The 26,382-nt window shown below is 37.3% G+C and overlaps 1 protein-coding gene across 7 annotated transcripts in view; it reads right to left on the bottom strand.

The window, feature by feature from the left end:
* The window catches only part of PXK (PX domain containing serine/threonine kinase like), a 58,676-nt gene that overhangs the window by 22,804 nt on the left and 9,490 nt on the right, over window positions 1-26,382 (bottom strand). For 6 of the 7 annotated variants that reach the window (XR_014491212.1, XM_083352650.1, XM_083352651.1 and 3 more), the window contains exons 2-12: window positions 20,899-20,949; window positions 17,305-17,352; window positions 10,126-10,312; window positions 9,033-9,110; window positions 8,255-8,328; window positions 4,809-4,883; window positions 4,242-4,346; window positions 3,140-3,241; window positions 2,504-2,665; window positions 676-793; window positions 133-211 (exon numbers count right to left, since the gene is read on the bottom strand). Coding sequence is in view for 6 of the 7 variants with exons in the window: in XM_083352650.1 (XP_083208776.1) it covers window positions 133-211; window positions 676-793; window positions 2,504-2,665; window positions 3,140-3,241; window positions 4,242-4,346; window positions 4,809-4,883; window positions 8,255-8,328; window positions 9,033-9,110; window positions 10,126-10,312; window positions 17,305-17,352; window positions 20,899-20,949 (1,079 nt within the window). In the remaining variant the exon portion in view is untranslated. The remainder of the gene's footprint in view (window positions 1-132; window positions 212-675; window positions 794-2,503; window positions 2,666-3,139; window positions 3,242-4,241; window positions 4,347-4,808; window positions 4,884-8,254; window positions 8,329-9,032; window positions 9,111-10,125; window positions 10,313-17,304; window positions 17,353-20,898; window positions 20,950-26,382) is intronic. The other variant, XM_083352655.1, reaches the window with a different exon arrangement.

Here is a 26,382-nt window from a genome sequence, read left to right as displayed (position 1 = left end):
AGCAACATAAATTTTGGGCCCAATTGTGGTCGTAAGTTGAGGATTTCTTCTATTCTGTTTAGGTTTCTGCTTCATTCTTCTTCAAATCATTTCTCAATATCTGTGTGTTCTACTTCATTACTAGAGACTTACGGCATTTGTAGCAGCCTGGAGACACTTGGCATACCGTTCTTCATGGCCTCAGGAGAAATAATAGATTCTAAAACAGTCACTAGAAAGAGAAGAGAGGAGGAAAACAGAGATTCTAATACAAAGTTGGATATAATGCACCACTCACATATATAGGTCTTACAGTACCTTTTTAAAATCAGATTATGAACTCGGCACAGAGGCTTTATTGACTTTTAAATTACAGTAGTAAAAGATAAACTTAATTGTATACTGATTCAGGCTACAATCACATAGTGGGAGGGAACCGGGGGCAACAGATTAAGAATTTCCCCCACACATCTCCTACCACCAGCCAAGATTTAGCTTTTCATTGCAGAGAAATATCCACGTAGTCTATACCTTCCTGCATACAATGCATGGGGTGTTCCCTTGATGATTCTATCAGGAGATGATTCTATTTTCTCATCTGCTTTGGCTTATATCTTAGTCTTAACATAAACTTACATGAATAATTCAGGTTTCTGTTTAAAATAAGATGAACACTGATCCACGTTATTCACTAACCTACAGACATGGATGGTGCAGGAGGGAAGCTGTCCACTGGAATAGAATCTGGGGGTCTCCCGTATGTCATTTCGTATAGCAAATGTCCAAAGCAGTGTACATCTATAGCTTCTAAAGTCTAGAAGAATGAAAACAAAATAAACTTGCTAGAATAATTTGATAATATCAACATTATTATCATGCCCCTATTCTCAGTTTGGATGAGTGATGCAAAGCATTTAAGACACCATTAGGTGTGGGGGGCGGAAATTTAAAGTATAAATGACAGCCATCAATACACATGGACTTATCTAGAACAAAATCCTACTAAAATGGAGATTGAAGATATTTGTGACGCATCTTTTTTCTAGTCCCATCCCTGGAGAATGCTTGATGAAAACACAAGAGAGGGCCCCCATGGGAGACAACTCCGTATTTTGGAATTTTGTATTTATTTCAATATCGCCTGCTTCAGCAGATTTTTAGGTAGCTTACAAAATCCAATCTCCTACCAAGCAAGTAAATCCTACAAAAATAGTCTATTCCTAAAGGCAGTTGGTATTTATGATCAACTGACATGAATTTTAATTTATTTAAAAAATATCCTTTTTGTATCCTGTTATTGCATTTTATTTACTTAATTTATGTTATCATTATAATTTTAACTCTTAAAATATATTGTTAGCTCCTTGGAGCACCCTTTCTGATGGACTACCATAATTATAAATTGAATAAACAGATCTTTGGAGTAGTCAGAAGTAGAATTATACTATAATATAAGAAGGATCATGTATGTTTAGGATAGTGGCTCCCAACCTTTTCTTTACCCCTCACCCCTAGAACGCTTCTGATATATTCTTGCACCCCTTACAAAAGTTCAAAATAATGGCAACAAATTATGCATATAACTATAATTTTGAAAACCCAAGTTTTCGTAGCCCCTGGAATATCATTTCGCACCCCTGGTTGGGAACCCCTGGTTTAGGAGATTCTGCTGGCTCTTAAGAAACCCAAACAAAATAATTCTTAAGCATTTGTACACCGTTTGTTCAACAAGCCTTTTAATTAAAAATATGAAGTCCAAGGCAAGGTATCTTGAAGAGCTCTCACACAAAAATAGGTGATTTTAGGAATAGCATTATAACAGTGCTAGAAAGCCTTTTCTAGTTACTTTTTTTTAAAAAAAAAAATCCCTCCACAAACTGTTATTATCCTTAATCGCATAATACTGGGATGCACAATTTTGAAACACAAAAATTTACACCCATTCGAGTTGCGTCTTGCAAATCATGTCCAAAAACTGACGCCAAGATATAAATTAAAATTTATCTTTCCAAATTACATGGCTTTTGGACTATAGATTGTGCATCTCTCCATAACTACATCCTTAGGAAAAGACAACTGGTATTTGTGCAGCAAATGAATTGCAACTATATGTTTCTTGTCTACTAGGAGAGTTTTCTGGAAAAAGTAGGACCCTAAAATTGCATTTCAGAGTTAGATAATTGTTCTCCTTCTGCTGCTTCTAGTCGCCTTTTGTGTAAGATTTCCTGTTCTTTCTCTTTCTAAGTTGAAAGATGAACTCTTCATTTTGAACACAAAAAGCCAGAAATGTATGATTTACTTTATACTTCATGTTTATAGAGTTGTTAAGCACTCAATAGGCCCACTCAACCCATTGTTCATAGGAAAGCAGAATGTACAAAGCAATCCACATTTCTGTATGCTTCTTGGATTAAATTATTTTCTCGCAACATTAGAAGGCTTTTTGCTTTGTTTTAAACAAACTATTGCCATGCCTCACGTTCAAAATTAATTCCCATCTGCCAAAATATTTGCTTCCACTTACATTAATTTTACGGAATTGTGTGAAGTAGGATCGATAGAAGGACGGGAGCCCCAGAAGGGAATTCTCTAAATCCAGTAACCTACACGTGTCTCCTTCTAGCACAACATTGGAAGCATGTAGATGGCCATATGGGAATCCTTTCTCATGCAAGAACTTTAAGACCTAGAGCACCAAACACAAAAAATATTTCAGTCTGACAATCAGAAAATGAACTTCCGTCTACAGTGTTTTGCCACAGAGACATCCCAGCTTCAAATGCTAAAAACGCCCATTGGGGAAAACAGATGGCATTCATTTAATGACCAAGGATTCGCTTAATGACTGCTACAAAAAGGTGGTACTGCTACAAAAATCAGTCACAGTCACATGGTAGTCCGCTTAGCAAACACTACGACTTACAATTAATTCTGGGTTCAATTATGATTGTACGTTGAGGATTACCTCTAAAAAGCTGGGTTTGGGGGGGTATTTTAGACACAAAAATTGTATTTTTAACATATGTTTAAATGATGCAATGAAATATGGTGTTCAGTACACTTGTTATTATCCTCCGACAAATGTAATTTTTTTTATCTTTTAAATGATTATGTCTTGATGCCACATCAAAATTCATATAGAGGATTGAACCTTTTTTACCTCCAAAATTTGTCGGCCAAATGTTTTAATTTGTTGAAGTTCAAGACCTTGAATTTTCTTCGGGTTGCAGTACTTCTTCAGAAATGGATCTTTTGGTTTTGCCTTTCAAAAGAAATCCCTACTATGATTACAAGTGTCAAATATCAAAAAAGACCTTATTGCTAATAGCAGATAAAAAAGATTCAAGAATTGACACATCTCAACTATGAATTCTTAACTATTTAAATATGGTTAATCATTAATTAATGTTGAAATTTCCTCTTGGATAAGAGAAAATGCCCCTGAAGATGCTACTTGCCAGCTCAGTGTTATGTATATTGATTTACTTATTCAATTTTTATAGCCGCCTATCTTAGCCAGTTTGGCGGGTCAAATCCTGAGTGCCGCGTAACAGAGTGAGCGCCTGTTACTTGTCCCAGCTTCTGAAAACCTAGCAGTTCGAAAGCACATAAAAAATGCAAGTAGAAAAATAGGGACCTCTCTGGTGGGAAGGTAACAGCGTTCCGTGCGCCTTTGGCGTCTAGTCATGCCGGCCACATGACCACGGAGATGTCCTCAGACAAGCGATGGCTCTTCGGCTTTGAAATGGAGATGAGCACCGGCCCCTAGAGTTGGAAATGACTAGCACACATGTGCGGGGGAACCTTTACCTTTACCTATCTTAGCCAAATTACTATATATGTAATGAACCAGGAATTACCAAATTTTTTGTATCCAAGAGTGAAAACAGACTAACAGAGTTGGAAGGGACCCTTACATATCATTTCAGACAAATGTTTATCTAATCTCTTCTTAAAAGCCACAGTTAAAGGATGTTGGGAGATGAAATTTCCCAAGGTGCTTATCACAAAGGGGGGCTAAATTTATGTGTATTTACTCCCCACAAAACAGAAGAATTATTACTAACTTATTAAATTTTTATGTCTCTGACCATCTCTGGGTGGTTTGCAATTACAATCAGAGGAAAATAGAATACCACAAAACAAAAGATAACACCAAAGCAAATGCATTAGTCTAGCTGTACTCTTAATCAATTAAATCCTTAATCAATTAAATTGCATATGTATGAAATACATCACCAAATCTATGTTCTTTACATTACCTTATAAATAACGTCTTTTAGAGTTCCTTTTTCACTGAAGTGTCTAATTACTAGTGCAGAAGATTCATTGGCTGTGGCAAAAATGACTTTGTAAATATAAGGATGCTGTCCAGAAAAGAAAATGAATTAACATTACTTTCATAATATACACATTTATATAAAGCCTTCCCCAATACCCATTCCTCAGCAACTTAAATGAGACTGAATCATGCATTGGAGTGACAGGATCACAATTCTTTGATACAGAAACCTTGGCTAGCCATATTATAGATGTGAATTAGTAAGACAACTTTAGCCTCTGAGCTTAAGGCAGATAAAAGCCTCCATTTTTTGAAACAAATATTCTAGTGGAAATCTGCAAATGGAAGAAAGGAAGGAAAGAAGATAGGGACAAGAGATTTATCTGTACAAAGAATTAGTGTTTCATCTTCATAAGTTAAGTTAGATGATAATCTATAGGCCAGTCTCTAAAATCAAGATGAATCATGGACAAATCTTCAGTTGTGATCTCTATGTAATCTATGAACAAATGCTAATTTGTCTGTTTAAAGCTAATTATCTACTTACCGAACAGGAAGAAAGAAACTTGACAGCACACTGAAGATCTCTGTCAGGTAAATATTTATCTGGACCCAGGTCAGCCTAAAAATGTAATAGTTCTAAATGTTGCATTGTGTAAAAGTGTTGTTATATTTAAATATTTACTTTTGATGTCATTCAGAAATGGATTTGGAGTCACTCCCAATACTTTCATTTGTTTAAAAACATTGTAATATTTTTCCCTTATAGAAACTCTTGAGATATATGAAAGCAGATAAAATGATCACATAAACCCCATTCTTTTTCTTCTTTAGTAAATTGTCAGTGTTCAGGATCCAGATGCTATGAGGGCAATTCAGAAATAAAGCTCTGTTTGCTTATCAATGACAGACACTCACAGATACAGAACTTTTATTATACACATTAGAAAACTACATTACTTTTCGACATAACCGCCATTCAAATTGAGGCACTTGTTATAATGTCTTACTACTACAAATTCCTTAGTAGTAGTCACTCAGTGCCAAATCTGGGCTATGGGGGGGGATGATCAAAAACATACCAACAGAACTGCTTCCAAAGTTCTTGGGTGCGTCTAGCAGTATGCAGGCGAGCATTATCGTGAACTGACACCACACCAGAAGTCAGCATGTCCTAACGCTTGTTCTGGATGGCTCGTCTGAGTTTTCATAACATTTCACAGTAGACTTCTAAACTGATGGTCAAACCAAGCTCCATGAACTTCATTAGTACTCCTTTGGCATCTTCACATTTGGTGGGATATTCTATGGCACCACTTCCCGTGTGGTGTTGGTTCACGATAATGCTCGCCCCCACACACTGCTAGACACACCCAAGAACTTTTGAAGTTCTGTTGGGATGTTTTTGATCACACCGCCAATAGCCCAGATTTGGCATCCAGCAATTACTACTAAGCAATTTCAAACCTTGTAAGATGTTATGACAAGTGCCTCAATTTAAATGGCGATTATAATAATAATAAAGTTTGAAGGTGCCTTGGAGGTCATCTAGTCCAACCCCCTGCTCAGGCAGGAAACCCTATACTATTTCAGACAAATGGCTGTCCAGTCTCTTCTTAAAACTTCCACTGATTAATTGTTCTGTCAGGAAATTTCTCCTTAGTTCTAGGTTGCTTCTCTTTCGTTAGTTTCCATCCGTCGCCTTCAGGTGCTTTGAAGAATAGCTTGACTCTCTCTTCTTGGATTTTGGATGACTGCTATCATGTCACCCAAAATCCTTCTCTTCATTAAACAAGACATAGCCAATTCCAGCAACCGTTCCTTTTATGTTTTAGCCTCCAGTCCCCTAATCATTTTTGTTGCTCTTCTCTGTACTCTTTCTAGAGTCTCAACATCTTTTTTACATCGTGATGACCAAAACTGGATGCAGTATTCCAAGTATGGCTTTACCAAGGCATTGTAAAGTGGTATTAACATTTCACGTGATTTCGATTCTATCCCTCTGTTAAAGCAGCCTAGCACTGTGTTGGATTTTTTGGCAGCTGCAGTAAACTGCTGGCTTATATTTAAGTGATTGTCATCTAGGACACCGAGATCCCTCTCACAGTTACTACTATTGAGCAGGGTACCACCTCTACCAAGGGTAGGCAACCCTGACTTGTGGACTTCAATATCCAGAATTCCTGAACCAGCCATGCTGACTCAGGAATTCTGGGAGTTGAAGTCCATGAGTCATAAAAGAACCAAGGTTGCCTACCCCTAACCTATACTGTAACTGTGCATTTGGTTTTTCTTGCCTACTTTTTTCACTATTGAATTTCATTTTGTTAGATAAGAGTCCAATGTTCAAATCTGTCAAGATCCTTCTGTATCTTAAGCCTGTTTTCTGGACTGTTGGCTATTCTTGTCAGTTTGTTGTCATCTGCAAATTTGACGAGTTCCCCATCTACCCTCCTCATCCGAATCACTGATGAAGATGTCGAAGAGCACTGGGCCCAGAACAGAGCCCTGGGGCACCCCACTACACACTTCCCTTCATGTAGATGCAGTTCCATTAAAGACCACACACTGAGTCAAAAAGTAATGTAATTGTCACGCAAACTAATTGTAGTTTTCTAATGTGTCTAATAAGAGTTCTGTATCTGCAGGTGTCTGTCATTGATAATCAAATGGAGGTTGATTTCCAAATTGCCCTTGTACATAATGTACTGGCAAAGATCATACAGTCAGATAAACAGTGAGCCTTCTGGAAAGAAGAGAGACCAGCTAACATAGAGAGTCCTCGGGTCACAACCATAATGGACCCTCTGATAGTCATAAGAGTTGTAAAGCATGACCGACCCAATTTTACAATGTTTTTTGCAGGGGTGGTTAAGTGAATGATGCAATCGTTAAGTGTGAATGTGCAGATATTAAAAGAACATGGTGATTTTAAGTATGAACCCATTGTTTCACATGGGCATAGTTTTGCTGAAAACTAGAAGTACTAGTTTTCAGCAAAACCATCACAAAACACAATCAAATGATCAGGGGATGTTGCAAATGGCTGTAAATGCAGCCATGTTGCAAAATGCCTGAAGTGACTGCCCGGGGGGGGGGCAATCATTGGGACTTCAGATCCAGGTCATAAGTACTCTTTTTCAGCTAGGTTGTACCTTCAAATAGTGGCTAAGCAACCAATCATAAATTTAAGACTACCTGTCTCTTATTTAGCATTTGTTTTCCATTTCTCCAATAGCTTTCACAGTTTAGCAACAGAAATCTAATGAATACACAAGATGGTATTTTTCTATTCCCCATTCCTAATGTCAGATTGCAGGGGTTTTGTCTTTACAGTAAATAAATGCTTAGTTATTACTCCAGTTTTTGTTTAATGTTGATTTAGCAAAATCAGTGAACTGTACAAATGATAAAATGACTGAATATGTTGTCTAGTCTCTCTGCTAATTAATATCTTCTTACAAAAATCAGCCATTCAAGATAAGCCAAGTCAAGACACAAACCTGCAGGGAATGCTATTTTACTGTTGTAGGATATAATAACAGAATCTTGAAAGCCTGTCCTGGTTTCTCTTCTATCTTATATTAAAGAAAATGAAAATGGACCTATTTTGACTTTCTTTCTCATATTTGCTTGACTCTCTAGACCGGGGGTGTCAAACTGCTGGCCCAGAGGGCAGATGCATCATGCCGAAACTGTGCCCACCCACCCCCATTGGAAAAAAAATTGCGACACTTCATGTGACATTGCGAGTTTGACACCCCTGGTGTAGACTCTGTAATTGTTCTCTTAAGTCCTTTTGCAATGACTCTTCCACATTTTCCCTAAGGTCCTCGCTAAACTCTTTATAACATCACAGTAGTCGCTTAACTTTAGAAAAAGTTCTCAGAATTTTCTTTTAAAAGTTATTCTTATGCACATAAAGAAAAAAAATCAATGTTGCAATTTTGGTAAAAAAAAGTCTCCCCCCATACACAAAAAAAAGAAACTAACCCAACTTAGCACTAGTCGCTCCTTTGGTTGATTCTTAATCTTCATTAAGAAATATTTCTTTCGTATCCTCCAGCCTGAAAAACCATCAAAATAGGTTAAAATGAGTTGTAACTGCTGTACACCATGCAGAGTCATGCTCTTGTGAAATGAGTGGTCATACAAATGAGAGAGAGAGAGAGAGAGAGAGAGAGAAAGGGAGAAAGGGAGAAAGGGAGAGAGAGGTATTTTACAATACTGTAGTAGCATTCAAAAAAATTTTTTTAACTGATTGTACAATTCCACAAGGCACATTGAAAGATAAAAAGAAGAACTGCTGTTTTAAAATACACTGCAAAGCATAACATTCAGTAATACAGTATGTGATAAGGACCCAGTCGACACTTGACATTTCCAGTTACTAAGATATAAAGACTGGAAAGACCCTTTGACTTAGGTCCGAGCAAAAAAACAAAAAAAAAACACAGCAATTTGTAAATGTTTGATTTATAGATCAGGACTCTGTTTGGCAAGAGTAGGGAGGAAAGATTATTTAAATCCTTTGTCCCCTGCTGTAGTCTAGGGGTAGATTGGAGCCCACACAGCAGAAATCTGTAAGATAAGTAGCATGACAGCAGAATCTTGATTCTGACAATCAGGAACTACATCAAAGTTTGCTCCTTATGTTTGCTTACAAAACAATCTACATTAAAACACAATACAGAGGTGGACAGAGCAACAACATATTCTGATGTCTGTGATATATAATTAATGTTATATGTCTAATAACTAATGTTCTTACCAATATCTTTTAATGGTTCTACCACTTCCCACTTTGGTTCCGACCGAAAAAACATTGAAACATGCTGTAAGGCAATTTCTGCAGAGACAGGGATTGCAAAGATGTTATATTAGTATTAACAGTGAAGTTAATTTCAACTTTAAAATTTTATCTGTGTGTCAACATTCCACAGTAAGTTATCTCTAGGTTGGCTGATAAAGCTTAAATTGGAAAGCATACACCTACAAGCAACATGGTATAGGAGGAAATGTCAAACAATGAGGATGAAGGCATCATAATATATTTTACCAGTTTCATTCACACAAAATACTAGAAAATACGCGTATAATTTGTGCGGTGGAAAAAACCTGGACTTTGTACCTAGCCATGTAGGATATCTGGAGAAAGTATTTGTAAATTTCTGTAAGGCAACACATATTTTCCATCATGCTGGTTCAGGGAATTAATAAATACCTAAGGACTTCCACCCAGCCATCCATGCTGAGAAGTGAGAAAAACTGTTAACTGAGAGACATATTTACAGATAGACAGGCTCCAGTCACAGAATATCTTGCATGAGATACAACAAAATATTCTACAACAGCTTCCAATTATTATTTTTGAATACAAGGGCACATTAAAATCAATTGCAATCATAATGTCTCATTTGCCTAAAATATATGCTATTCACTAAATTTCCTTTAGTATGATTGGCAAGCATGAAGCTCAGTAATGATAACATTCCATGAATAAACACTGAAGCCAGAATCACAAGAGAGTCCAGGAAATTCAAAAGTTAAGGGCAGCATTCCACATTCCACTCTCAGGTCACCCTACTGCGTTCAGGTGTTTCATCTTTGAACATGAAAGCAAAGCTCAGTGGGGGAGAAATCCTTGAGCTGCAAAATGCTTTAGTAGAATAGACCAGCAAGGACATCACGTCTATAGTGCTGGCACTTCCATGAGCTGATAGAACTGACATATTTTCACTTCATTAGTTTCAGATACGTAGAGAGCTACTGCTAAAGTCATGGAGTCTTTTGCAGAAAAGAGAGGAAATATGTGAAATCTGCAGTAGATATTTGAAATATTTTTCAATAATTTATCTCCTTACCAGTGTAGTTAATAGAATAGTTGTTTGGGTCCAAAAATTTTTTTACTAGTTCACAGTTGGATAGGATATGATTTGAAGTAATCACACTGAGATAGTTCTGAAGGCCCTTCTGTCTTTCAGCAATGAATTCACGGTCCATATTTCCAATCAATTTTTTGGGAGGAAGAGGTAGGCTAAGAGCAGAAATCTTGAAAAGAAGAACAGGCCTAGTGAAAACTACTAATACAAAATATATTCATTACATCTGCAACAAAAAAATGCAACTAATATCCCATCTTACAAAAGTATTGACTGGGCTCATACATTCTATAAACCATATGATGGTTTGTTAAGTTTACTGCAATACCTTTTTCATGATTTCTAGCTTAAATATTTTATATAAGTTAGGCCTCTGTGGCTCGTTCAATGAACCAAACTTACAGCAAATGATGGCTTAAAATGTCATATCATGATAAACCAAGGATGCTTGTTTTCTACAAGAAGCTATACTGATAGGCCTCGACTTACAACCCATTTAGTACCCGTTCAAAGTTACAATGGCTCTGAAAAAAGTGACCATTTATAACACTTGTGACATTGGCAACTGGTTCATATTTATGAGGGTTGCAGTATTCCAACGTCCTGTAATCAGCTTTTACAAACTTCTGACAAGTAAACTCAATGGGGAAGCCAGATTCATTTAACAACTGTTTTACTGACTTCCGGATGGCAAGGCGTCGCTGGAGGCAGCCATTCTTCGGCTGTCAGCCTCGCGGCTCCGTAGAGCCGCCGAAAACATGCGCCGATCAGCTGTTTCGGCGGCTCGGAAACCCCCTCCTCGGGAGAACAGGAGGGGGTGAGCGCCCAGGTAGGGGTAGAGCTCTCCGGGGCCGCCAGAACTTAAACTTTTGGCGGCTGAAGGACTGAGCCCCCCCGAAGCCTGGGCATGCTCCGGACTGTGAGGCGCCTCTGCTCCGGGTTTTTTGGAGCAGAACAGGGCGTTCGCAACCATCCCTGCTAGCAAGGAAGAACTTTTGAGAACGAGGACACAGGCAGAGCGATGCAGGAGATTTTGGTGAAGATGGTGTTTTGATCTTTAACTCAATGGACTTTGCTGAGCTCGTAAGTGGAAGTGCGTAGCTAACAATAGTGGGTGAAAATGGCGGCTATATCTTCTAAAGTTCCTGCTCTGGTGCAGCAGTCTTCGTTGAAAACTTTATTGTCCCCTGCACCCGTATCTGCATCAGCTTTTACAGTAAAAGATTTGCAGAATTTGCTGCAAGAGACTATGGAAAAGCAAATGCAACAATTTGCTGAGATAATGGATAAAAAGTTGGAGGAGAAGCTAACAGAAAAACTAGCTAAGGTTATGGATGAAAAGATTACAGAGAAATTAACAGAACTGAGAGCAGACATTATATCTGCAATGCAAGGCATGGTTAAATGCATTGAGAATTTGGATGAAAGAGTGGAAGATCTTACTCAAAATGATATTAGACTGGAAGCAAAAATGACAGAAACTGAAAATGTGGTAGAGAAAATTGATTATGATTTGATCTTGACACAGTATTATCAGATGGAGTTTGCTTTAAGGATTAGAGGCCTAAAAGAAAATCCTAAGGAAAATTTGAAGAAAATGGTTTCTGAGGCTTTGGAGGGGGTGCTGAGACGACCAGCAGATGAAATAATGGAAGATATAGATAAAAAATTTTGTGTTAATTCTTGGATTGCAAGACAAAGGAAATTACCCAGAGATGTGGTGGTTTATTTTACAAAGAGAATGATTAGAAATGAAGTTATCCAGGCCTCCTACAATATTGATTTTGTAATTGCTGAGCAAAAAGTTCTGATTTTAAAAGAGATCCCTTCAAGAATTTTAAGAAAAAGGAACGAATTTGCTTTTTTGACACAAGAATTGAGACGACGTGATATCAAGTTTCGATGGCAGATACCAGTGGTTATGGTGGTGACCTATGAAGGTACGAGGCATTGTTTTACTATGGTGATTCAGGCACGTGATTTCTACAGTAATGTTTTAAAAGCAGTCCCCATACCATTCTTGGAATCTACAAAGAAAAAAGGTCTACAAGATGATGAAGGGCTAATACAGACAGATGTGAAAGCTACAGGAGTGGATCAAATTTCAGTACCACTGGAGAAGGCCAGAAATTGGAAGAGGCATGCTGCTTTTGGACGAATGAACCAAGCCTGAAGATTTAGTTGCATAACTGCAGGAGATAATAATGTAATAAGGATTATGGGAATTGAAATTGTTAGAAGGACTAAATATTTGGGGATATACTTTTCACCCTTATAAAATAACTATGTAATATTTTATGTTGCTTTAGTTTTAAGATGATTATGAAAATTTAATTGGGAAAATTTGTAGTAGTGCTTACTGATATTCTGTAGGTTATGATTTGTTATTTGGTTGGTACGTATAGTTACAGTGTGATAAGAAGGTGGATATTGTGTGGTTGGTATATACTTTGTGATATGCTTTGGTGCAACTTTGGGAAAAATTATAGATGAAAGTTAACTTGTAATATTTTTATGGGTAATAATGGAACAGGTAATAGAAAATATAAGAATGATGTGATTATATAAAAATTTTTAAGTTTGGAAAGTAATGTATGGTATTTTAAGTTGTATAATATATTAGGAGAAGGAAAGGTTGTATAAACTTGGTTTTAGTATGAATTTAAAGCCTAGTTGGAAAGAATAGTTTTAAAAAATTGATATAAATTGTTTTATCTGTGATTGAAGTTAACTTGTAATATTTTTATGGGTAATAATGAAACAGGTAATAGGAAATATAAGAATGACGTGATTATATAAAAAATTTTAAGTTTGGAAAGTAAGGTATGGTATTTTAAGTTGTATAATATATTAGGAGAAGGAAAGGTTGTATAAACTTGGTTTTAGTATGAATTTAAAGCCTAGTTGGAAAGAAGTATAGTTTTAGAAAATTGATATAAATTGTTTTATCTGTGATTGTTTTTATTGGGTATTAAATTAAAACGTATTATTTTGTATTTGAATAATTATTGATATGATATATATCAGGGGTGTCAAACTCAATTTCATTGAGGGCCGGATCAGCATTGCGGTTGCCCTCAAGGGGCCGGGTGGGTATGGCCAGGGTGGGCGTGGCCTACTGGGTGGGAGTGGCTAGAGTGTGTATGGCCTACTGGGTGGGCATGGCCAGCTCTACATCGTTCGCATCAAGGGTGCCTATGGGGGCCCGGGCAGGAGTGGGACAGATCTGAGGGTCTCTGGCAGGAGGGTCTCTGGGCCAGGGCCAAGGCAGCGGGAGCCGTTCCCTCACTGTTTCCAGGATGGCTTCGGGGGCCACATGAAACCACTTTGTGGGCCACATCCGGCCCCCGGGCCTTGTGTTTGACATGTCTGATATATATATATATATATATATATATATATATATATATATATATATATATATATATATATATATATATATATATATATATATATATATATATATGTTTGGAGTTTATCTATATGAGTTAAAGTGCGATAGTTTAAATAGTTTAGGATTGTTTGTGTAAGTTAGATTATGATTGTTTGTATTTTTATACCCTGTATTCAGCTCTGGGAAGTGGGGGGGGGGGAAAGGGAGGGAGGACTTGGGGAGGGTTGGGGAGGGGGAAGAGGGTGGGAGGGGAGGGGTTGGGAGGGTTTTTTTGTTAAAGATAAAATGTATTGTAAAACTTTTTAATAAAAAAACAACTGTTTTAGTAACTTAACAATTGTAGTGATTCGCTTAACAATTGTGGCAAGAAAAGTTGTGAAATGAGGCAAAATTCACTTAACGTCTATCTCACAACAGAAACTTAGGGCTTAACTGTGGTCCTAAATCAAGGACTACCTGTAACTTCCAACAGGTCTAACCATCTTAGACGTAGTGAAGGATGCTGACGACTGTAGTTCAGCAACATGAGAGGGTCAAACATTCTCACTTGCCCCACACAGAATAAAGTCTTCCAATTAAAGGTTTATATAAATTCATTAGCAATAAAATGGCAGATTTTAGGAACATACCAAAATATGTTACATTCCTAAATATACTCTGATGACTTTATGTCACCAGAACAAACTATGATATGTACCGTAAGCAAATGAAGCATAATGGCAACATTTGGTCAAAGTCTTGGTTTTTGAAATAACATGGAATGAAAACAGACTGTGCATGTCAGCATTCTCTACCCTTTTTAGCAGAAGCTGTAGAAAAGCTTTTAGAAGTATTTCCCCTGTCAGAGTTTGACTCATTCTTTCATACTAAGAGGAAACATTTAAAGATCTTAGAATTTCTAGTTCCAGGAAAAATTATTTAGATTATGATGTACTTCTATTATCATTAACTCATCTCCCGTTTTAGCTTTTTTTTATTCCAAATCATTATATACATTAAAGTAATTCAGAGAACATCATAGCAGTTAAAGATGCAGATGTGATTACAGAATTAAATTAAATATTGTGAAATAACCAGTGGTGGGATTCAGCCGGTTCGCACTACTTCGGCAGAACTGGTAGCTAATTTTTTGTTGCTCAGGCCCAGAATGGACTTCCGGAAGCAGCATCCACGCAGAGAACCAGTTGTTTACATATTTGAATCCCACCACTGGAAATAACTCTTTTCAAGCCTGAGGTTTGGCGAAAGGAATAATCTTTTGCACTGTAGAGAAGAAATTTACAATCCAGACATTAAAGAATAGATTCAAAAGATGTGCTCTTTATCAATTTTGGAAATGTATAAATATATTAAAAATAAAAGATGGGGCAATGATTTTATATAGTATAGATGTAATAATATACTAAAAATAGATTCTATCTAAGTTCTATGCTGATAGAAATAAAAGTGATCTATGTTTTATGGTCCCTTTTTATTTCTTTAGTACTGTTGTACTGTTTTGGTTTGTTTATATTTTTGTTGTTACATTCCACTAAATTCTTAATAAATGTACATTTTAAAAACCAGTTAACACAAGTCATCCATTGTGATAAAATATGAACAACCTCACTGCTAGCACACAACACAAAATTAATATTTATGATGGGATGGAAGTTTCTTGGATATTGATATGAAGAAATGTATCCACAAGATGCAAAGGATTTTGGGGGGAAATTACGGTGCTTTGGGGTCCCGAGGAACATTTAATTATTTTCAGAAACAGCAATTAAAAAAGAAAAGAAAAAGAAAAAGTATAAAAAACAACCCAAATTATCAGTTCATATAGAAACAGGAAGGAAAGTTCACAGATTTTATGAGTACGGAGAGAACTGTTTCTTCCCTTTATCTGAGGAATGTTTTTCTACAGAAACTCACTGAACTCATTCATTCTCAGGAAAGGAAATTATACATTTGATTAATGCATTTCAACAGTTTTGAAATAACAAAAAATTCTGCTGAGGCTAGCTGAGGAAATGCTTTATATTTCTGTTGTATTTATCTAAGTCTGAACAAAACTGGAACAATTAACTTGCAGGATGCTTGTGTTGGTCAGAAAAAGCAGAGATGGATGTATCACAGAAACAGGAAGTCATCACTGCACATCCCACAGAGAATTTGTTAATGCACTAAGTCCACGCTGTCATGGTCCGCACTGTGTTATGCAACGTTTATCCAAAAAAGTGATGTAGCAATAATTACCGAGCTGGATGTGCAATTGCACTGCTATTGTGAAAGAGCATAATTATCCTTGAACTTAGGAACAATCTAAAAAACAAACAGTACTCAGGAAGAAGTTATTTTAAAAGAAATTGCTTACTGATGCCAATGCAGAGAAAATATCATTGCTAAAACAGTACATCTAATGTCTTGCTCATTCATTACAACCAAAGAGGAATATGGCAGAATAAAAAGTTTTCTTCTCACTTCTTAAAATTTTCACCTCCTCATGGAAACAAGTTCAAGTCAGTCAGTCAGTTCCAAAACTGACATAAATTAGACTTTTTGATAAACAAGGAAGCTTATATTCCTATCAATGTATATTGTTACTTGAAAATCCTTACTTTCAGAATAGCATAAGCACCAATAAATTACCTTTCTGCCACCATTATAAAAAGACAAGCATGGAGATGAAAGCCTCCATTATCTAATGGCCTCTCAGATTCCCTCCATAACAATATACAATTGCTTATATATAATCTTTCATTTTTATATTTGCAATATATTTCTTAATACTGCCCATTAACAGAGTTGTTGGATGTTTCACAAATTAGACCTGAAAAATATATCCTTCTTTGAAATTCAACATATTTTTAGTCCAGCACATGCTGAGAATGGACACAGACTAGTAATGTGCATTTCCAGTAGTATGTATAGCAGGATCAGTGAATGAAACCACATTAACACAACTCTTCTACTATTAGTATCTGACAAAGCATGAGTAGCAGCAAAGGAATTGTTGAAAACAACCATAATGTAGCTACAAACTTCCTTCTTCTGCCCACAAATGCAATAGACACTTTAATATACAGCCTCTCTGGTATTTTCCCACACACACTAAAAGAAACCAGTGTCCTGGAAAGTAAAAACACACAATTACTGCAGTGTTTTAAAAGCAAAAGGACACTATTTCACTGCACAATAAATAGCACCATTCAGAAAGGCTTTTCAAAATTGAAAAAATGGTTTTCTACGCTGCATGTCAGGACTTCATATTAAAAAGATCAATATGACTTTTGATTTTGTAGCAGTGAATGAGAGGAGCCTTCAAGTTAAATTATTGAGTGTCAACACTTGCAACTTTCTCACGTTCAGATATTGTTCTTCTATAGTCACTTATAGATTGTTCTTAATATCTATTGCCTGGCTTAATCACTGAACTAACACTTAGCTAGCCACTAGATTTCACATTTTATTTTTTTTATTTTTTTATTTTAATTCCATTTATATCCCGCCCTTCTCCGAAGACTCAGGGCGGCTTACAAGTTTTCAATTTTCTAAAACAGATCTTGTCTCCCCAACAGTTAGTCCTGATTATATATTGTTTTGACATAATGTTGAAACTGATATTTAAAATGTATGCATGTTTACTTATTTAAAATGCATATTTCTATTAGAAAATTTACAAAATAATGTAAAAACATGTGAGTGAACACAAACAAAACTGATACAGCTACAATATACAAATCAAAAATTTAAGAACAGTTTTACATAAAAGACAAATAATGTACCTGCAAAGTGTTATTCAGCAAATCAAAATCACTGTATCTTCGTATAATCTGCAAAATAACATTTTATTAGTTGGGTACAACTCATTCAAATACTCTTTTAAAACTCATCTAAGGTGTAATTCAAACATAGGTTCAAAATTCTCCTGTTGGCCCACATCTGGAAGATTTCATGACAAGAAGGAGAAATGCCAATGTCAGATACAAAATATTTCGGGGGTTGGAAAAAATGAAAACTGGTTTCTCCTCATAATAGAGTATGCACAGGGAAATTTAATGGGCTTTTGCTTGACTAATGACATGAATAATGAGTAATTATTCCCACATGCATTTATAAAATTGGGTCTCCTTTGCCAGGAACAAAGGGAAGTAAGGGGCAGCTTGAGAAAGGTATTTAAAAATTAGGTATGGTTGAGATAACAGACTTTTTCTTCATTCTCCCATACGTACTGCTAAAATCTGAGGTAACTTAAACTGTTTAATTTCAGGACCAATAGAAGGAAAAACTTGTTCATGCAATGGACAGTTAAGCTGAGGAATTCACTGCCAGCAGTTGTGTTATGGTAGTCAATTTAGGTAATTTTAAAAGATGACTGGATAGGTTCCTGGAAGATAAGACTATCAATGATTCCTGATATTAATAGCTGTTTACTATTTTAAGGCACATGCCCGAAAACTGCTCTCCTGGAGAAGAATATCAAAAAGAAAATCTGTAGCGTCTGGCAACATTAAGACTTGTGACTTCTCAAATATATTTGGTCCATCACAAAGAATGCTGGACTACCTGAGATTGTGATCTAATCCAGCAGGACTCTTTATAGAGTCTCATGTGGAATCTGTGCCTCTGGAATAACTAATATTTGCAAGGATGCTAATTAGCAGCACGCTCTGTCTTTTTGAAATGAAATATAGGATCAGCTTCTTAAAACAACATTGAAAATTCCAGCACTCTCACATATCAAAGCAACAGGCCTGCATTTCAAAGGATGAAGCTATTGTCTCTCTCCCTGAGGGGGCTACATATTTTCCTTTACTTCCTTTACTCCTCTTATCAGCTGTAAAACCATTTCTTCTTTGTATTTGTGACAGTCAAGTATACTACATGTCTTTGATCAATATCATGAATAAGAATTATGCAGCCTTATAACTCTTCCTCACGGCTGTTCTGGATGCAAGAGACCAGTGATTCGTTATAACCTGCCAACTTTAGAAATAATAAAAAAGAGTTACTGGATCTTCTCCGGTAGTTAGAATTTCATGGATGAGTTTTCTCCCCAAGAGAAAAGGTATAAAAGCAACAGTTTAAAGATATTTGAAAAAAGAGAAAAAGAGAAAGATGATTAAGGTCGTCTTTCTCCTAGAGCAGCAGATGGAAAAAAAATCGTTGTTAACAGCACAGAGCTTCCTATTCACTCCATATTAGATTGGTCAGACTCAGAATCAGGTAGCACCAACCTACTTTCATCAAGACAGACAATGCAAAGAATCTGGCTGCTGTTCATATCCTTTAGGCGTAAGGACTTTTGTTTTACAAAAACAATAATAATAAATTTGGAAGGGACCTTGGGTCATCTAATCCAACCCCCTACTCCGGCAGGAAACCCTGGCCTCTACCATTTCAGACAAATGGCCGTCCAGTCTCTTCTTTAAAACTTCCAGTGTTTAAATAAAGCTTTTGGAAGGGCTCTATTCTGCCATCATCTGCTGGCCCTGGCTCTATGCTCTATGCTGTAGTATGGACTTCATAATTTGAGAGACAACAGGAATAATGAAATAATTGTCAGCTGGTCATGTCCTGGAGTTATTCTTTAAAATGTAGTATCCTTATTACTAGGGGATGCAGTGGCTTAGTGGGTTAGGACGCTGAGCTTGTCAATCAGATGGTCGGCAGTTTGGCGGGTCGAATCCCGAGTGCCGCGTAACAGAGTGAGCACCTGTTACTCGTCCCAGCTTCTGCCAGCCTAGCAGTACGAAAGCACGTAAAAATGCAAGTAGAAAAATAGGGACCACTACGGTGGGAAGGTAACTGAGCTTTGGTGGAGCAGTGGGCTAATGCCTCCTTAAGTAACACCAGCTGCCTGCAATTAGTGCAGGTTCGCGTCCCACCAGGCTCAAGGTTGACTTAGCCTTCCATCCTTCCGAGGTAGGTAAAATGAGGACCCAGATTGTTGGGGGCAATAAGCTGACTTTGTAAAAATGCCGCTTGGGGGGGTCCAAAAGCCCTAATAAGCAGGCATATACATAGAACGAAGGCTATTGCTAAGCACATTGATTTGTGCTTCTTAGATTGTAAGCCGCCCTGAGTCTTCGGAGAAGGGCGGGATATAAATGAGATTAAAAAAAACAGCGTTCCGTGCACCTTTGGCGTCTAGTCATGCCGGCCACGTGACCACGGAGACGTCCTCAGACAAGCGCTGGCTCTTCGGCTTTGAAACGGAGATGAGCACCGGCCCTTAGAGTTGGAAACGACTAGCACGCATGTGCGGGGGAACCTCTACCTTTACCTTTTTATCCTTATTACTAGCAAACCACAGAAAAAAGATCTTATAAAAGTATAGGTTTAACAGTAATGAACAGAATTCAGTTTATCTCACAGGCACTGGGGCTCTTATCCCAATTTCAATAAGATCAGGGGGAGGAGAATCTATACAGGTAGTCCTGGATTTACAATTGGTCACTTAACAATCATTGGGAGTTATGACAGGCTTTTAAAACAGCTACTTACAACCTGTCACATTTCAAGCCCTTGGCAACCAGCTTGTATTTACAATTTGTTTCCTGCTGGTCTGTGCTCATTGGATATGTTGGATTTGTTTAACAACCTTATGGTTTGCTAAAATTAATGACCGTGTTGTTCACTTAACAACCATTTTATGACCATTATAAAAAGGGTCCTAAAATCAAATTTGGTCTTGATTTATGATCACAACAACTTATGATCAAACTCCAGACTCTGTTGTGGTAGTAAGTACAGAACTACCTGTAATAGACTTTGGCTTTACTGGTCTTAATTACTTTAGAAATATCTAAAAACTAGTGATGATTTAACATGAACCGAGTTATGGCAAAAGAAGACTGAATGTGAAAAAGAGAAAGCAGAAATTCTCCAAAGCTATTCTCTAAAGAGCCCAAAGGCAGGACAAGAAGCAATGGATGGAAACTGATCAAGGAGAGAAGCAACCTAGAACTAAGGAGAAACTTCCTGACTGTTAGAACAATTAACCAGTGGAACAACCTACTTCCAGAAGCTGTGAATGCTCCAACACTGGAAGTTTTTAAGAAGAGACTGGACAGCCATTTGTCCAAAATGGTATAGGGTTTCCTGCCTGAGCAGGGGGTTGGACTAGATGACCTCCAAGGTCCCTTCCAACTATTATTATTATTATTATTATTATTATTATTATTATTATTATTACTATTATTATTGTTGTTATATAATGAGCTAAGCTCTGATCTTACCTCACAATTTCTTTCATTCAAAAATTATTTATACCAAATGATTCTAAAAACCCTGAGGTTATACGGTGAAAACATTGGATTATAACAGTTAAGTTGAAAACAAATGTTATAATTTATATTAAGAATTCAAGAAGTTACCTGCCAGCTGTTTTCCATTGAAATCCCTCTTTGTACACGAATAATATATTCCTAGAAATTAGAACACAATTAACATACATTATTTGATCTGTCAAATAAAATTCAATACTGCTTTTAAAATAATTTCAATGTATGAATGGATTAAGACTAACAGGCCCTTTAAAAGCCACTACACTCTTCAGCAGGGGTCTTCAAACGTGGCCCTTTTATGACTTGTGGACTTCTGGGAGTTGAAGTCCACAAGTCATAAAAGTGCCACGTTTGAAGACTCCTGATCTTGAGCTTGGTATCTAGACAACTATATATTTTTCAATGTTACATTAGAGCCCCATCTTGCAGCCTACTCACTTCTTTCTACTAGTTTATCAGGGCATGTTTTATTTCATTTCTTCACCTACTTCTTAGCTGACATTGCAATGCATTGAACAGTTGCATCCATCACTATAAAATGAAAATCTCTCCTGTTCAACTTTTAGGATGGACAAGACAGTTCATGCCCCACAGGGTCATCATTTCAGAGATATTTACTCACGTAAACATAGAAACAAAATGACCATGGGTGGGCAAAAAACAGTGGGAGCAAGAGTGACTTCTGACTTCCTGCTGGCTTCCCCATTGAGGTTTCTTCTGGGAATCTGGCAGGGAACATTGGAAATTTCCTCCCCTTCCCACAGGCAGGGAAGTGGCGAAAGTGAGGGAAGGATTGGGAGACTGGCTGAGAAACTGTCACGGAATGTCGAAAATGAAGATCACATGACCACAGTAGTAACCAGTAGCACCAAAGAAGCCACAACTTTCCTCAGGAATCATGGCTCCTGGACTTTGGACACATCTTGTAATTTAGTCCATTTTAGATACCTTGGTTCAAAAATTGTTGCCCTATGAAGTACCATTTCACCCTGGTCATGACAACGTGAGTTTTAGTAGTATACATGCTTTGGGTGGGAGGGGTCCTCCTAGAAATTTTACAACAATGGAATTAGGCCAGACATATCTTCTAATTGGGATAAAATCTATGATAAATTTAAACAAAGTATTAAAATGCAGAAACATCACAATAACAATAAAGGAATGAACTATCAGGGCCATGTAGCATGTCAGTATAAAAGCTGAATCATCAGAAAGGCTGAGTGAAGCCAACTTGATAGTTCTGAATTGTGGTGCTAGAATAAATTGCTGAGAATACTTTGGACCATAAAGAGAACTTTGTCACTGAGGTCACAAGCATAAGCTTTCAAGGTCCCAAAGAAGCAGTTACAGGTAATCCTTGGTTAACAATGGCAATTGAGACTGGGAACTCCTTCACCAAGCAACACAGTCATAAAGTATGACATCACTGATTACACCAACTTACCACAGTTGTAGTTGTTATGTGACTCCTGACAGTTATTAGATGCAACATCATGTGATCCTTATTTGCAACCTTCTGCTGGCTTCTCCACTGACTTTGCTCATCAGAAGCCAGCACTGAAGGTCACAAATGGCACTTGTGTGACCACAGGATGCTACGATGGCCGCAACAATGAGGACTGGCCATAAGTCTTCTCATTTATCACTATCTGTCAGAATCCATTTATATCACATTTCATAATTGTATAGGTAGAACAACGTGCTATTTCTGCGGATTCTGCCATCTCTCCGAGGGGGGGGGGGAAGAGGATGGTTACTAAAGCGATTTTCAAACAACAGGGGATGTTTTAACTGGGGGAAGGAGGGGGACAGACAGGTCTGGATTGTATCTTCATTTACAACTGAAAAGGAAAGCAATAACCATAAAACCAAGGAGAGTTCCCTTTCCCATGGAAGGACCTGACACCTAGCAACTGATGACAGCCTGACCAAATGGATGAGGGGAGGGGCTGAAATGGGAATGCTTTATATAGGATTGAAATGTAACTTTTGTCAGATTCCGTCTTGTATTCCCACAATCGATTCCATCCTAGTAAACATTTTCCTTTTGGACTAAACTTGCATCCAAGAGTTCTTATTTCCTAAGATGTGGATTGAGGTGGGTCCTGACACTATCCTAATTTCAAACAGTCTCTGAACAAATGTTTGTTATCCAAGGACTACCTCTACTGAAAGGCAAACTTAGCAAACTGATGTGCACTGTGTCAAAGGAGGAAGCAACTGTGTGACAACAATATCCAGATGGATGTTTCTGCCACTATGTCTTAATACTGCATTCCTAATCCATTAAAAACAGGAAATTTCAAGTAAAAAAGAATTTTACATACACACACACACACACACACACACACAAACTCATGAATGTTATACCAAGTATTACCTCACATGACAATTCTTCTTGAACATATACTCCTCCTTCACCTCTACTGGATGGACCACTACAGACAGTCCTCAACTTACAACCACAATTAAGCTCAAATTTTCTATTGTTAAGTGAGACATTTATTAAGTGAGTTTTGTCCCATTTATGACCTTTCTTGCCACAGTTGTTAAGTGAATCACCACAGCTGATAAGGTAGAACACAGCTGCTAAGTGAATCTGCCTTCCCCATTGATTTTGCTTGTCAGAAGGTCGCAAAAGGGGACTGCATGACCCTGGGACACCATCCAAAATATGAGGCAGTTGCCCTGCATCTGAATTTTGATCACATAACCAAGGGAATGCTACAAAAGTTGTAAGTGTGAAAAATGGTGATAAGTCACTTTTTTCAGTGCCTTTGTAACTTTGAACAGTCACTAAATGAACTGTTGTAAGTTAAGGACTACCTATATTACTATGAGAACTCCAATACTGCACAAATACTAAAGACAAAAAACATGCAAAACACCCTAACATTTCTGTGTAATGTAACATCCTATGAAATATTTCTTCTGCCTTCTGCAATAGAATATTTGCTTAAGAAATACCGTATTTTCCGGCGTATAAGACGATTGGGCATATAAGACGACCCCCTACATTTCCTGTTAAATTATAGGGTTTGGGCTATACTCGCCGTATAAGACTACCCCTCTTCCAACGCACACCAAATAAAAATTAAAAAAACATCAGATTTGATTTTAATATGGTAATTTTAATTCAAATGCTTATGACATGCAGGTGCTTAGTAGGAAAACTGTCACTTATAAACATAAGGATGTTTGTCATCAAACATGTAAACATAAAACAGTGCAAGTGGATTAAACTATAATAATAATAATAATAATAAAAATAATAACAACAACAACAATAATAATAATAATAATAATAATGATGATGTTGGAGGGGACCTTGGAGGTCATCTAGTCCAACCCCCTGCTAAGGCAGGAAACCCTATACCATTTCAGACAAATGGCTGTCCAGTCTCTTCTTAAAAACTTCCAGTGTTGGAGCATTCACCACTTCTGGAGGCAGGTTGTTCCACTGGTTAATTGTTCTAACTGTCAGGAAGTTTCTCCTTAGTTCTAGGTTGCTTCTCTCCTTGACTAGTTTCCATCCATTGCTTCTTGTCCTGCTTTCAGGTGCTTTGGAGAATAGTTTGGCTCCCTCTTCTTTGTGGCAGCCCCTGAGATATTGGATCCCTGCTATCATGTCACCCCTCACCCTTCTCTTCGTTAAACTACACATACCCAATTCCAGCAACCGTTCCCTATTTTCCTAATTCACTTTTTCACTTTTCCTAATTCACTCTAAAGCTTTCCCTGCGCAGAGCCTTAAGTAACACCAGCTGCCTGCAATTAGTGCAGGTTCGCATCCCACCAGGCTCAAGGTTGACTCAGCTTTCCATCCTTCCAAGGTAGGTAAAATCAGGACCCAGATTGTTGGGGGCAATAAGCTGACTTTGTAATAATGCTGCTTGGGGGGTGTGTGAAAGCCCTAATAAACAGGCATATACACAGAATGAAGGCTATTGCTAAGCACATTGATTTGTGCTTTAAATTGTAAGCCACCCTGAGTCTTTGGAGAAGGGCAGGATATAAATGGGATTTAAAAAAAAAGACCAAATGGGAGATCTGCTCCAGGTTTTCCAGCCAGCCCGCCCAGTTCCTGAGTCAAATGTGTCCTTAGAGCTAAGCCGCTGCTCTGGCTGCTGCCTTCCCCACCTGCCTTTCAAGTTGGGATATACTACAGCTGCTCTTCAACTTTAGAAGGAAAGACACCCAGACCCCAGCCTGTAAAAAATCACAGACTGCAGCTTCTTCTCCAATTGGTCCCGCTTTCCCTGCGCAGACTAAATGTGAGATCCGCTCCAGGTTTTCCAGCCAGCCCTGTCCCTAAATTTTCAGCACCCGATGTATCTTTTGAGAAGATTTTCATGGGTTAAAAAGTAGTCTTATACGCCAGAAACTATGGTAATTATACAGTACATTTTAACAGATAATTAAGCAAATAATAATTCATAGTCTGCCTAGCTACGATTGAAGGAAAAATCTTACCAAAGATCTAATGATAAATTATGGTTCCATGTGACCACAATATATTCATTTCTATTTACCTATTGAATAACCCACAACAGAAGACCCTGGGCTGCATGTAACATTAAAAACAATGTAAAAAAAGAAAGAAATAAAACATTCAATTAATCTATGAGCGATAGAGTTGCTAGTTTATCATGTGAAAGGCACATTTTCTCTCTGGCATCACTGATTACAATAAAATATTAGTATTACAGAGAGATTAACTATCCAAAAAAACACTTCAACAAGTAAAACATATTATTAGGAAAGGGGCTAATAAATTGAATGACTTTATTTGCAGGCAATTAACAATGAATAATTTATTGAGCCTAATAATATAAATCTAAATAAAACTGAATAAGCCAAATAAAATAAGGAGCAATTAAAGGAGTAAACCAGAAATCTGAGATTAGATCAGGAGAAAAGCTTAGTACAAGTAAATCAACTTATCTTAGCTACACAGGAAAAGAAAACTTTGCATTTACAAGTCATTTACAGCCCTTATTTCAATATTCTCAAAACTACTGGTTGATTGCCCTGCAGTCCCCCTAAGGGCATATTTCCTGACTCAGTACCGAAGCTAAACAGGTCTGGGACAGCTCAGCATTCAAATATGGAATTACACAGAACAAAACAGAAATATAAATGAATAAATCATTCAGAGATGTAAACAAGCCCAAATGTGGTCACACATGACTAAATCCCTGCCTACTTTTGTCTTGCCTTCCAAAGTTCATGTGATATCATATGATACTAGCCTGTCCCATTGCTCTCGCGCAAGTCATTTGCTCACTGATCATGTGATAAAAGCAACCATGATCAAAGATCTGCTGTGTTCATAAGTGAAGAGTATGACTGATACATTCATCAGAAGAAACTACCAGATAATTGATAACTGCTTAGCATAATGTAGTGTAACATTTAACTAAGATCTATTACGGTTCACGGTACTCATGGATGGACTGAAATGAAATAGCTTCCTTTAATGTTCTGGTTGTTGATAAAAAGGTTAGGCAATATTTTTTCCCAATGCCCACACACTGAAAACACATTTTTATTCAGAAAACTCATATGATATTA

The sequence above is a fragment of the Vipera ursinii genome (assembly GCF_947247035.1).
Source record: "Vipera ursinii genome assembly, chromosome: 2".
NCBI lineage: Eukaryota > Metazoa > Chordata > Lepidosauria > Squamata > Viperidae > Vipera > Vipera ursinii.
Note: the sequence above shows the minus strand (reverse complement) of the source record. Positions and strands in the feature narration are given on the sequence as shown.